General features: G+C 36.2%; 1 protein-coding gene across 1 annotated transcript in view; it reads right to left on the bottom strand.

Annotated features, from left to right (window-relative positions):
* The window catches only part of LOC149801777 (arrestin domain-containing protein 3-like), a 44,009-nt gene extending 35,070 nt beyond the window's left edge, over positions 1-8,939 (bottom strand). The window contains exon 1 of the mRNA XM_089956845.1: positions 8,927-8,939. Coding sequence (XP_089812971.1) covers positions 8,927-8,939 — 13 coding nt within the window. The remainder of the gene's footprint in view (positions 1-8,926) is intronic.
* Between the last annotated feature and the right edge of the window lie 5,358 nt (positions 8,940-14,297).

Raw genomic sequence — 14,297 nt, 5'->3', positions numbered from 1 at the left:
TCAGTATTTAATTCTTTCACCCACGAATTGATATGCTTATACAAATAAAGTGCTATAATATTAGTTGTAACAAATGGAAAAACGAAATAAAGATTAATTTAAGCAACAGTAAAAAGAATAAATATAATTTCTAGACTTTTATTTCGCATCGTTTATCAAAGAACTGATTTCTTCGTAGAAATGTCTAAAAGAGGAACCATATGAATACACACATACACTATACAGTATTGATTTTTTTAAAAACAGTTTATCAAGGTTAAGAGTATGAGATAGGTGTTAATATATAGTTTTATATAATCGACTATTGACTTTTCAGATTGCAAAATATAGTAAGTGTAATACATTTAACTGTGGACTTATTCCGGGAAGGTATCTTAGTCATTTATATAATATTAATTTTTATTATTATTATTATTATTATTATTATTATTATTATTTGCTTGTAGAGCATTCTGTTTTGAACCGACCTGCAGCGGTGCAGATTACATCCTTCACTTTATCTCTGACCCTTTCAGAATCGACTAAAGGCCTTTAATAGATTATGTGGGGCCTAATTGAAACACAACAGCTTTCTATTTGACTTACCGATGTGCAAATAATTAACTTTTAATTGTTTCTTTCATTTTTCTCTTCTCAAGTTTCCGCAGAGCGAATAATGTGTACCTGTATCCAAACCTTAATGTTTTGAAACGATTTTTCTTAGATCATAAGAGTGCAACCAGCTGTCTCGTCTTATCCAAACAACACCGGGGCGTAGATTAGGAATTTACGATATACTGGAGTTCCTACTCTGGCATTACGATAGGTGTTTTGTTTTTCATATAAATTCCAAACCACAGATCCAACTAAAATGGCAGCGTGAAATGATCCCTATTTCAAGACAGATTTGCATTTTGAAAGAATAGTAAATCAGTCCATGAAGCTTAAACCTAAATAACAATCCAAAAACTCGAGGATTGGATGTAAGATGCAAAATAAAACGGTATATAATACACTTCTATAATACATTTATATAAACAAAGAGGTGAACAAAAGTTCATTCATTCAGTGAACAGGAAGAATTAGTATAATTTTATTTTATTCTTCCAAACTAATTCGTGTGTGTGTGTGTGTGTGTGTGTGTGTGTGTGTGTGTGCGATATTTGGATTTTTAACGTAGCTTTAAAAAAAAATCGAACCCTCGACCGCACGCATCAAAGGCGTACCCTACAACCACTTAGGCTCACTCTACAGACCGAAGTTTGAATAAAAAATGCTTGACCAGCCTTGAATGATGAAATTTAGAAAACCAGACAAATCTGATAATTATCAATAAGGACTAAGTAAAAATATACAAATATGCTCGATAAATTGAATAGCATTGATTCCGAGTACACGAATCCTGGATGTAAATTGCAACTTGTATATGGCTAGACAAAATCGAAAACAAGTAGTTTAAGTGTTCTATGTAGGATTTCTATTTTGATCCGAATTCATCAAGTATTTATCAAGTATTGTGATCTGTTACGACTGTTTGGTCTTAAATATGAAACAGAAGGAAGCAAACCAGCATGTTTATAATACAATTCAACAAACAATTTATTTCCCTAGAATACAAAGTGAAAATTAAAGAGGAACTTTCAGTGTTTTGAATTAAATACCAAATAATACTATATGTTCTATCAAGAGTCCAAAATTATAGAATATTTCGAATGAATTCCAATTATCGGGAATGTGCTGATTTACCCATAGTCTTGATGTACCACAATGATATAATCCTGAATGTCTTTGAAAGAGTCCTCAATAATTCCACAGTATTGTTTTGCCCAAAACGTCAATGAGCACTTTATAATTCCAATGAACAATTTAAATAAATGATTCATCTCCAATTATATCGGAAGATAGCCAAAAGTGATTCCACAGATTAAAACGGTAATAAATAATTGTTTACCTAGTCCTTTATATGCAAACTATACCTGACCTTTGAGGGAACAGAATGCCCTGGATGCGGGGAAATTCAAATTGAAAATTCCATCAAATTAATGAATAAGATCACTTCAAGAACCTTCTAAGTTTGTAAATAAACTGAAGTCTTTAACTAAACTTCATGTAAACATCTGTTAACAAAATGTAGGTCAAAGTATCTACCCTCAATCACGGACCAAGGTCAAGCACACAATATAAAATTAAGAATCCTTAACACATTAAGAAAATTCGCAGCAGAAACGTCTCAGAAGAATAGCAAAATTTAATGTAAAATGTTGAAGGAAAAAGTTTCAAGTGGAAAATCACTTTCATGAAATCTTTCGCTTCAATTAATCGCAACAGAAGATTTTATTTTCAGAATGTTTAAACGAAAGCTAAAAACGGTACACTAAGATGCAGGTCAGGTTTTTATGTTGTTTGATGTTAGACACGACTTATATGCGAATATATTCGGTTAGAAAATTTTGTTAAAACAAGGATATGAACCCGAGTTCATATCAATCACGATATATTACGCATGAAACAGATTTTATATAAACATGATGGTATTACACATGATACTACTGCTTATAAAAAAACTCACTTCTATGACTGATGATGGTGGTGACGATCACGACGACGATGATGACGATAATAATGATGATGATAATGATGATGATGATGACGACGACTACGATATTACTACTATCAATACAATAAAAACTATTACCAACACCGGGCGAGAAGTATTTTTTTTCCTCATAAGTATGTATTACAGTCGGTGTTGAAAGGTTGTCACGAATTTTAGCATAAAATGTTTGAAAGCACTCTTGGTGCAGTCATAACTACAGAACGATTTGGAAAACGCCTTCAACAACTTTTTATTTGTATTCTAGCTTATTTTGTTCAGGTTGAATCAGCGATGAGCGGAATGTAGGGGACACGTTTTTACAAATTGCATAGTTAACGTCTCTAATGAGATGAATATTATTTCACAGGTATTCATGTCAAAGGAAGGCGACGAGAAGTACACCCCAGTTTGTGCACAATTTACTAATCCTTGCAAGAAAATATTATCGCGTCCTTTCAGCGATCATCGTAATTTGTTTATAAACTGAATATTTATTTAAAAAATTAAGTCACAAAGAGTCATTTGTGTAAGCAAATTTCATGCAAATGAGATGGAAACAACGGATATTTTGTTTATATATTGGGTTTGCACATGCTTTGTAGCTGTAACAAAAAGGGTTTAGCACAAATGGTTCCATAGTCACGAAAATATGCTAGTGCAAAAATTCAAAACGTACCCAAGAAATCATATTTTGATTTTTTTGGGGTGGGGTGGGTGGTACTTTGGTGAAGTTGTGTAAATATTTAGAGAAAACATACTTAATATGACATGCTAACATGACTTGGAAATTCTAGTACTATTACTTTCAGCCTTTTCGAAAAATCAGAATTGCTCGATTTTGAGTTCGATTCCATTTTCAGTTCTCGAGCTGGTTAGCGACTACCAATCTAAGTATCAAAACATAGGAGATCACATGTTAACCTGAACAAGACTGGTTATCATGACGTAGATGATGACAGGTTACCCTGAACAAGTCCGGCTATCATGACGTAGATGATGACAGGTTACCCTGAACAAGACTGGTTATCATGACGTAGATGATGACATGTTACCCTGAACAAGTCCGGATATCATGACGTAGATGATGACAGGTTACCCTGAACAAGACTGGCTATCATGACGTAGATGATGACATGTTACCCCTGAACAAAACTGGCTATCAGGAAGTAGATGATAGCATGTTACCCTGAACAAAACTGGCTATCATGACGTAGATGATGACATGTTACCCTGAACAAGACTGACTATCATGACGTAGATGATGACAGGTTACTCTGAACAATACTGGCTATCATGACGTAGATGATGACAGGTTACCCCGAACAAGACTGGCAATCATGACGTAGATAATGATATGTTACCCTGAGCAAGACTGGCTATCATGACGTAGATGATTACAGGTTACCCTGAACAAGACTGGCTATCATGACGTAGATGATGACATGTTACCCTGAGCAAGTCCGGCTTTCATGACGTAGATGATGACAGGTTACCCTGAACAAGACTGGCTATCACGACGTAGATGATGACATGTTACCCTGAACAAGTCCGGCTATCATGATGTAGATGATGACAGGTTACCCTGAACAAGACTGGCTATCATGACGTAGATGATGACATGTTACCCTGAGCAAGTCCGGCTATCATGACGTAGATGATGACAGGTTACCCTGAACAAGACTGGCTATCACGACGTAGATGATGACATGTTACCCTTGAACAAAACTGGCTATCAGGATGTAGATGATAGCATGTTACCCTGAACAAAACTGGCTATCATGACGTAGATGATGACAGGTTACCCTGAACAAGTCCGGCTATCATGACGTAGATGATGACAGGTTACCCTGAACAAGACTGGCTATCATGACGTAGATGATGACAGGTTACCCTGAACGAGACTGGCTATCATGACGTAGATGTTACCCCGAATAACACTGGCTGTCATGACGCAGATAATGGCAGGTTACCCTGAACTGACTGGCTATCATGATGTAGATGATGACAAGTTATCCTGAACAAGACTGGATATCATGAGGCAGATGATGACAGGTTATCCCCAACAAGACTGGCTATCATGACGTAGATGATCACAGGTTACCTTGAACAAGACTGGTTGTCATGACATAGATAATCACATGTTACCCTGAACAAGAATAACTATCATGACGTAGATGATGACATGTTACCCTGAACAAGACTGGCTATCATGACGTAGAAAATCACACGTTAACCAGAACAAGACTAACTATCATGACGTAGAAGATCACGGTTACCCTGGACAAGACTGGCTAGCGACCAATAGGAAAGTTTGCATAAAAATAGACTACCAGACTAGGTATCATTTTACGTAGAAGATCACAGGTTCCCAGGACAAGAATGGCTAGCGACTAACGGGAATTTTTGCATACAAATAGACTACACGATGGCGGTAGATGGATCCGTGAAGAGTTGGAGTTCGTCAATAAACGATATGCATAATCGTCTTTATCTTAAACCATCGGACATGATATGGTGGCAAAACTTCAATCAGCTGAACGTTGATATAATCTTATCTATAAAATGAGTTATTCATGGTTTTGCTAGTTCTGTTTGACTTATTTGTATATTTTTTATATTTCTGTTGCAAAATCTATGTGAAAAGATCTGAATTGTACAGATACTATGTCTAATGCCAACGTGTTTTTTTAATCAATATAAACCGATGCTTATTTTGGGAAACGGGATATCTGCGTTGAGGTATGAGAGTGCAGTCGAAATCTAGAGGGTACGAGCGATAAGTTTTCGCTATACTGGGCCGTCCAAGATCAAATGAAGCCTGGCTAATGCTCTTCAAACGGTGTTAATGTTATCTAAAAACCAAAATGATCTTTTGGTTTATTTACAAAGGTATATTATGATTTATAGACGTCTAAAAAGAGAGTAATATACCAGATGTAATCAATAATAGATGCTTGAACGTTTTAAGATACGGATTGGTTATTTAGAATTATGTTTAATGTTCTCTGTGTGCGTATGTGTGTGAGGATTGATCTCCATACCTTGTATAATACCGTTTTCTTCCAGTTGCAAAGGTATATATTACATGGTTATTTTTTCACGTTAATGCTAGGGGAACCAGATTTAACATTTAGGTGGGTTCTTCAAAAGACACGTGTACTTCTGTCATTGTAAATTTTTGTAACATAAATTTTAAGTGGACATGAACTGCTGGCAGTCGGTACCATGCGTCTGTTGAGCCATCACTTTGTTAACGATTTTACCATTTTATGTTTCAAGTCCTAGGCACTTATCTATATGAGGAATGTGTATAATACATGGTATATGTGTCGTTCCATTCTGGGCTAAAACAATATTTTTAAAATGTTAATTTAAATACAAATAATCTCTCTCTCTCTCTCTCTCTCTCACACACACACACACACACACATTGCAGGTCACGGTGGCCTGCTATTTATCTACATTAATGTAAAGAAATTCACTCTTGACGGAACATGTCCAAAATAGGACCATTGATTGCCCGTATTTTCTTAAGATGGCCGCGTTAAATTGTTGAAAACTTTCTCATCTTAATTTGTTTTTACAGTTGTTTAGCGCCTGTTCAAATGCTGTAGCAAGGTCTTAAGAGAAATTTTCCATCCCAATGCAAATTATGTCCCATCTCACGTAGAATATTGGTCTTTTATCCACCTGCCTGAAAAGTCTGACTGGTAATGAAGTATGTCAGTATGCCCCCAAAAAACTCAGGAAAACGATATATAAAAATTATATTCCATCCTGGAAATATGGCCACATAAATCTCATCAGTCTGTCTTAATGTTAATACAAAACTGAAATAATGTATTAACCAGCTGCAAGATGGCCGGCTTAACGAGAATATACAGACCCGTGGGAAGTTTCAAAAATTGACAATCACGTTAAGGCAGAATTAGACCGTAACTGGTTATATTAATGACAATCTGCTTATGAAACCAAAAAAGATTATCTCGCCTTGTTTGTAGTTTTGCGAATAACTGTTCCACTCTACTGAATGAATCTGTGTTTTCGGGATACACTCTGCATCGACTGAAAAGCTGTCAATATGGATACAATTTATTAGTAGAACGAAATGGGTTCATAGTCCGTTAGCACACTGCTTTTCCAATCTTGAGGCCGTAGCAGTGGCCAAGCCCAAACCCAGATGTTCTGTTTGTAAAAAGAAACACGTGCCAATTTACTTGTAGAAAACCACTGTTCCTATCCATATCTATATCAGTTAAATTACATTCGTGCTGATGATGATCGAATGAAGTTTTCTTGACAAGTGTTTCTTCTTCAAAGAGGAATCAAAGGAAACTGCTCTTCCTATTTGCCGATACAACACTCTGGCTTACTTTTAAATTCCTATCTAGATTATTGGGACTTTGCCAATAGTGTCCAAAGGGTATATGAATATGCATGATATACGAGGATGGCAGTATAAAAAAAACAAAACAAAACAAAACAAAACAAAAAACGAGTCAAATAGAAGAAAGTTTATGAAATCTATGGGACACTTTTGCGCGGATAAAAGGCTTCTTTTTTTGTTCGGACCACGTATAAATATTATTACAGGTTTATGACTTAACAGACAAGATGATAACGTAAAGCAATGTCACGATTTCGATTCAAATTAAATAATGTGAAAGAATGAAAATATTTATAGCAAAGAATGGAGCAGAAGAATTAGGCTTTTAACGTCATGAAAAGAATACGCGCTTTGTATCTAGCTTTTCACACCTCACTGCAACAGTGGCCAGGTTAAAGTTTAAAAAATAAAAAACGAAATGCAGTGGAAATTAGTGAGACGAAACCTTCCAAATAAATATAAATATCCAGTATAACACGGTAAAATGTAAATTGTAAAGATGGAAAAATTTGTAAAATGTATATAAAATGAACGATAAAGGTAGCGCACGTAAAATCATTAAAACATTGCCAAAATAATTTTATATGAACCATATTCCCTCAAAAATCCAATATTTACTCGAATGGTACACCATCAAACAGTTTCTTCATACGCTTCACATCAAAAATACCTCTGTCTCAGAGGGTGGATATTGACACATTCGGCAAGAATGTGTTTATTTTCAGCAGGCACTAGCAGGGTACCCACTTTAGTCGAGTTTCACCTTCAGGATGTATGCAGTCACGTAAGTGACCGATACGCGATCGTATTCTTTAAGTGGAATCCCAATCTTCAATAGTGGCTTGTTGTTCTTAAGTTTGTGGATCTTTCATTCAATATATTTTGCCAGCTATGAGCAACATGATGCTGATTTCTACATTTTGCAGTCAGTATATGGAATCTTCCAATCGGAGATAGAGACTATCAAATAGAAAATATTTCTTTTTCATTTTCGGTGACCTTTAGTCTCGTGATTGATATTAAAGTCGTTAATCTCGCATAATCGGAAACTTGCAAATCACTGTAACTTAAGCTATTACCTCAGGGTACCAGATGATGCAGATCTTCAAAGTCCACATCGTCACTTAATAGTTTTCACTAGTTAGGATAATGATTATCAATTATATCTTCTATCAATATATTTGTCTTATATACTTATATAAAAAATAACGATAATTACATCGTTTAGCTCTTTTTACCATTACCCCCTTCTTTCCCACTGATATTACCTTATCACTGACTCAATCATTACGAACCTGCCTTAACTTTTCTTCTTGCCAATATTTTTTCTTCTAATGAGAATATGGAGAAGAACAAAAACAAAAAAGAAGAAAAGATAAAGACCAAGGTTATTAAGAACAGAAACAACAATAAATATAAAGTGTGGCGTGTCGGGGTTTGTTATGCCGACACTGTGGCAGGTGTGTTATGGTTGGGGTGGGGAGTTCCCGATATACTATTTAAATTATTATAGAAGTTCCACCCAGGCTCGATTTTGGTTGGAAGTTAAATTAGTGAAAGATAGATGTAAAGCTCCGAGCCCCGAGTCAGCAATGCCGACGGTTAAATGATTGAATATGCAAAAAAGTGAAATTAAACTAATAACAATTTAATGACAGTTCTATAGTCAAATGATTAAAATTTTCCAAGTACTCTATTTTCCACTCGACTCTGTGATAACCTATTGCATCATTTGATTTGTAGTGTGAGATAGCTCTCCACCTGTCCTTGTATTTTAGTCATCTGTGTATTCTTCTCTCTTATTCCTTCTCCTCTCCCTCCCGACTTTCTCCAAATTCCTTCTACTCTTCGTCTTCTCTATACTTCTCCTCCTTTTCACGGTCTCATCCTCGACTCCTTTTTCTCCTCCTCCTCGATTCTATACCGACTAGACTTGTCGACTCCGACTGTTCTTCCAGTCTTACTTCCGTCTCCCATCTTAGAAACTCGGGACTCACTGAACCAGAAGTTCTGTCCCCCAAAAAGATTCCTGTGAAAACACAAGGACGGTGCAATATTTCCCTAAGCCCTCTCGTCTCACACTACACCCAGACTATCATCAGATAATGGCTATTCAATTTCTTCGGTCACGCATTCATTCACATCGAAATACTCATACGTTCTTGTATGGTAAAACTACATCGTAATAAAAGCACGGTAACAATTACTTCTCATACATACGTCAATAAATTGCGTCACATCAGTACATATTCCTAATCTCATTATACTAAACAATATCCCAACAATCAGACGCATTTCTTTACATTACAACTCATACAAAGTACGCAAATATTCAAATATCGATGATCTGATATATCCATAAATCCATATTAATTAATCTTACACACTTCAACCATTTTCCAAATTCACAATTCAAGCATGTGTAAATTCTAACATATCACATGAATAAATGCACTAGTTTACTACTAAGTAATCTAATAGCGAATTACAAAATTAATTCTGACTACAAGCTAACAATCTACATAATTCTCTACATAATACTCAAGCTCATTTCTCAAATACGCATGTAAATTTAACACTACAAAGGTAATTCTACGTCCTAAACGATCATATTCATTAAGTATACATACTACACATAAGTACAATTACAATGCCGTAATATTCTGCAAAAATCGAGCAAAATAACTTACTGACCTTTACGAAGCTTTGTCGTTCCTGAGAATCTGTTTCTAAGTTTTCCCGCGAAATTATGAGAGACTTTCACGGAGTAATCCTATTTGCTCTGTAATATTTTCAGGAGAACTAAATTTTCGTGTGCTAGTTAGAAGGTATAATTTGGATCGAAATTGTTATCACCCCCTCCGTTTCAATTCCGATTGGATGTCGCTTTGTTTCGATCCAATCAAACTAAGCGGGCAATGTCCTTTTCGCTGTCATTACACGTGGGGAAGGATTTAGCGGGTCCCTTTGAGCTTTGTAGCACATAGGTGGGAAGTCGCTCGATCTAAAGCCTAAGCCGATTGAAGATGACGGGCTGTCTCTCTGGTCACGGTAACATTGCGTAAGAGATTAACTCGGGCCTGCGGCATGTTCAGATATGAAATGTGGCTTGTAATGATATTATCTTAGTTTATACACGACTTACAAACTGGGGTTGAGCAAACGTGACAAAAAGGTACAGCAGTTTGTTAAGGATGAGCCCAACAACCTTCCAACCCAAGCCATGGTTTGGAAGTTACATATTGGAATTCTTGTATACATAATACAAGACTAATTAAACAAGAAAAGAATGATAGGATAGTGCTCCATGGCTGTACCAGGAGGAAAAAGAACGGTGTATCTTATGTACGGACGAATATAGACTAAAAGTACTATAACCCAATAGTACATCGTCGATCTGCCTTGAACTAACCACAAATCCTACGCTGTTCAAGGACAATTTGAAACCTTATGAAAAATACCCGAAAATTATCAATAACAGTTTCACAGATCTAGACAGTTAAGATTTTTTTATGCTGTATTACAAGTAGGTACGTTTTGGCCATATCCATTACTCTTCGCATCAAATGTGTCAAACTGGAACACACACACACAGACACACGCGCGCGCACACACGCACACACACGCACGCACGCGAGCGCGAAGATTATGAGGATATCAGAAACCTAGAATAACTTAAAAAAGGTGGCGGTTACACATACCTATGAATTCTTGAAACAAATAGCAGTGGACCTGAGGCAGCAAATGATAAGATTCATAAAGAAAACATTCTAATCGTGAGAAATGCAAATTTGTACAAGTCTTCAAAAATAAACACAAAGATACGAAACTTCTATCTGTTATTATCTGATCAGTCTCAGATATTCGATACCAGACTGGTGTAGTAGTTTAGATCTTAAGGAACTGGAAGCATGGACGAAATGCTATGTAACTCGTGCTATTCTATAGATCACTTCATCCGATAGCTGATACAACGGACTATGTTTTCCAAGGTAAATAAAGAGTCTCGATAAGCACCGAAGACGTTAGGAGGCAGAAATGCAGATGTTGGGTGAGTAATAACCAACTCCCAACCTTGTTTTCCAGATTTATCCAAAAGGAGAACAAACATAGCACGAATGTGAGCAAAGTCGGGCAAAGAGAAGAAACATCGGATGAAATGAAAAAAAATGCGCAGGCGGATTTTTTTTTTTAGAGAAACTACTGCATGCTGGTGAAATCAAGTGGTGACCGATGTGAATAAAAAAAAATAAAATAAAAAAAATATAAAAAAATAAAGAAATAATAAAAACACCCACCACCCCAAACAATTGCAGCAGAAGTCAAGGCAAGCAGATTCAACAATTGAATGCATATTAGCGAATTCGTTTTGTCTCGTAATTTTGCAGAATGTACGAGATAAGGATAAGACGGTTACTCCAGCAAGCTAGTCAAGTGCAAATACAAAAATAGGTGCGACAAAAATTACATTTGAAGGTTTTTCAGTGACTTGGAGACGAAATGCAAAAAGTGGACTCACCATTCGACAAAGTAAAAGCTTGATATAGTGAATGAGAATACTATTGTGTGACATACAGTCCAACCACAAGTCAGAGCAGTGAAAGTTATCATAAACATAGCAGACTCTCACTACGAATGTAAAGATATCATCAAAGAGCATTGCCAGAAACATCTAAATGGTCTGGACAACATAAACATATGGTTCTATTCCTGGTATGAGGACCAGAATGCACGCTATATAAACCCGGGAACAGTATACGGATAACATCGAGCTAGATCCATTACAGAAAGCAATATTCCAAAAACCCATGAAATCTGACGTCACAGGAAACATCCAGATCTCAAGAGGGAAAAAACGGAAACATACGATGAAAATGTTTATACTGCTATTACAGCTATTGCAACTACTACTACTACTACTACGAATACTACTACCACTACTACTGCTATATTCCCGTTAATAAAATCTTCAAAACTGTACTACATGGAGTTCGCATGAAAATATAACGGTATCAATTGGCAAGAGGAATAAAAGAAATCGTTTGATGTCCGAATAAAGTGTCGTTAAGTTAAGTATTTAGTTATAACAAGGCACGATTTTGTCTCACCTGGCCAAAAGCACGATGCTCTAAAGTGCTAGCAGTTGGAGAAGATACTGCACTGTTGAATTTAATATATGGTCTTACAATTTCCCTGTCTCACAGCAAATTGTGGTTAACTTATCTTCCATCATGATATTAAATTACTGATTGATGAGCAGGAGGATTAAGAGTAATAGAATCATTCGAACCCATACCCTTCTAATGTCTTTCTGATTCATACCCATACCCTTCTAATGTCTTTCTCATTCATACCCAGACCCTTCTAATGTGTTTCTGAGTACCCAGACTCTTCTAATGTCTTTCTGATTTATACCCATACCCTTCTAATGTCTTTCTGATTCATACCCAGACCTTCTAATGTCTTTCTGAGTACACAGACTCTTCTAATGTCTTTCCGAGTACCCATACTCTTCTAATGTCTTTCTGATTCATACCCAGACCCTTCTAATGTCTTTCTGAGTACCCAGACTCTTCTAATATCTTTCCGAGTTCCCATATTCTTCTAATGTCTCTCTGATTTATACCCAGACCCTTCTAATGTCTCTCTGAGTACCCAGACTCTTCTAATGTCTTTGTGATTCGAACCAAGACCCTTCTAATGTCTTTCTGATTCGAACCCAGGACCTTCTAATGTCTTTCTGATTCGTACCCAGACCCTTCTAATGTCTTTCCGTGTACTCATACCCTTCTAATGTCTTTCCGAGTACCCAGACCCTTTTAATGTCTTTCTGAGTACCCAGATCCTTCTGATGTCTTTCTGGGTACCCAGATCTTTCTAAAGTCTTTCTGAGAACCCAGGCCCTTCTAATGTCTTCTGAGTACCCTGACCCTTGTTTTTTCTGCTCATTTGTTTATTGGTAGCTTCATTTACTTAAGACGACTGTACATACTAGTCATAGGATGACCATTTCCTCTATACTCTAATTTGAATGTCCACCAACACACAAAATGCATTCCTTCTTTTATACTGCGCATATTCGATTTTAGAAGAACAGAAAAGCATACTTGCGTTTTGTACGGTGAATCAGTGCAAACTATTATCCCTCAATCTGCACCCTTCTACTACTAAGTTAAATAGCAGAATACACTTTATACAGGAAAAGCTGCAACAATGGAACAACCGAAATTTTCAACATTTAGAAAACCTGTTAGGGAAAAGAGGAGTGATAAAGGAGACACAAAAGAATGACTTTGCAGATAAAGGTCCAACACATATTACATAACCTAATCCACGTCATAACATCGAGGAGAGTACATAGACCCAGCCTGATGATTCAGCAAGACGAAAATAAACTTTTCTCAGTAAAGTAATCAGAACAGTTGCGATTAGATGGACAATAAGTCACATAGAACAGTTATGGCAACGCAACCAAGTAATATATACACATCAAGTTTTTTTATTTAGAAGTACTATATAAATTACTACACAATGATGGTCTTGAAAGAAAAACGATTGCTCCCACATGGCAACGCAGCCAAGACGTATATAAAATTAGACAAAGCAGAGAATGTTTATTCATCTTGATGAAAATGCTGAAGAATATGCTGACGTTATGCCAATAAATGCTGTCCTTGTTGAACTTTAAGATTTGTCAAAACAGCTGTTCTAGTTGAATTGGAAACAAAATGTAAAACTCATGCACTGCCGCTTGCACTTGCAAACTGGAATAGCCAAGCTTTCAAAATGTATACTAGGAAAACCTCGAAGCCATTATTGGACATATTGGCAACAATCAGCACAATAATAACACAGGCAAGCAGTTTACTGTCCTTTCCGACACCACATGGATTACCTCCCACTTCGAAGTGTGCTACAAATAATCACCCGATAAAGTCGTAAAGGAAATAATGCAAGACTGCATTGAAGTGTCACAATGATATTCCACGGACTAAGGAATATAATATAAATGCATAATAATCCAAGTTAATTTGCCTGAAATTGATACAAATGACAAAAAGCAAACAACTAAATTAATAATTTACCAATCAAATTTGCCAAATTTATGACGATCCTGAAGACTAAGATATTAAGTAAAAGAAAATGAACATAGAAAACTGGAGGAAAAATATTCACATGACCAAGTGGAGAGCCTAACAACAATGTGAAAGGGACGATCATTTCCCTGAAGAACATACAAACCAAGCAACTATGCTAAATGTACAATAAAATGTAATCCCAAATACCAGAAGAGGTTCATTAACATTTAACATATTTTAAACTCAAGGATCGTCT

This window comes from Sinohyriopsis cumingii, chromosome 4 (genome assembly GCF_028554795.1).
Source record: "Sinohyriopsis cumingii isolate HCF-2022 chromosome 4, ASM2855479v2, whole genome shotgun sequence".
Taxonomy (NCBI): Eukaryota; Metazoa; Mollusca; class Bivalvia; order Unionida; family Unionidae; genus Sinohyriopsis; species Sinohyriopsis cumingii.
This window is presented reverse-complemented; position numbering and strand designations above follow the sequence as displayed.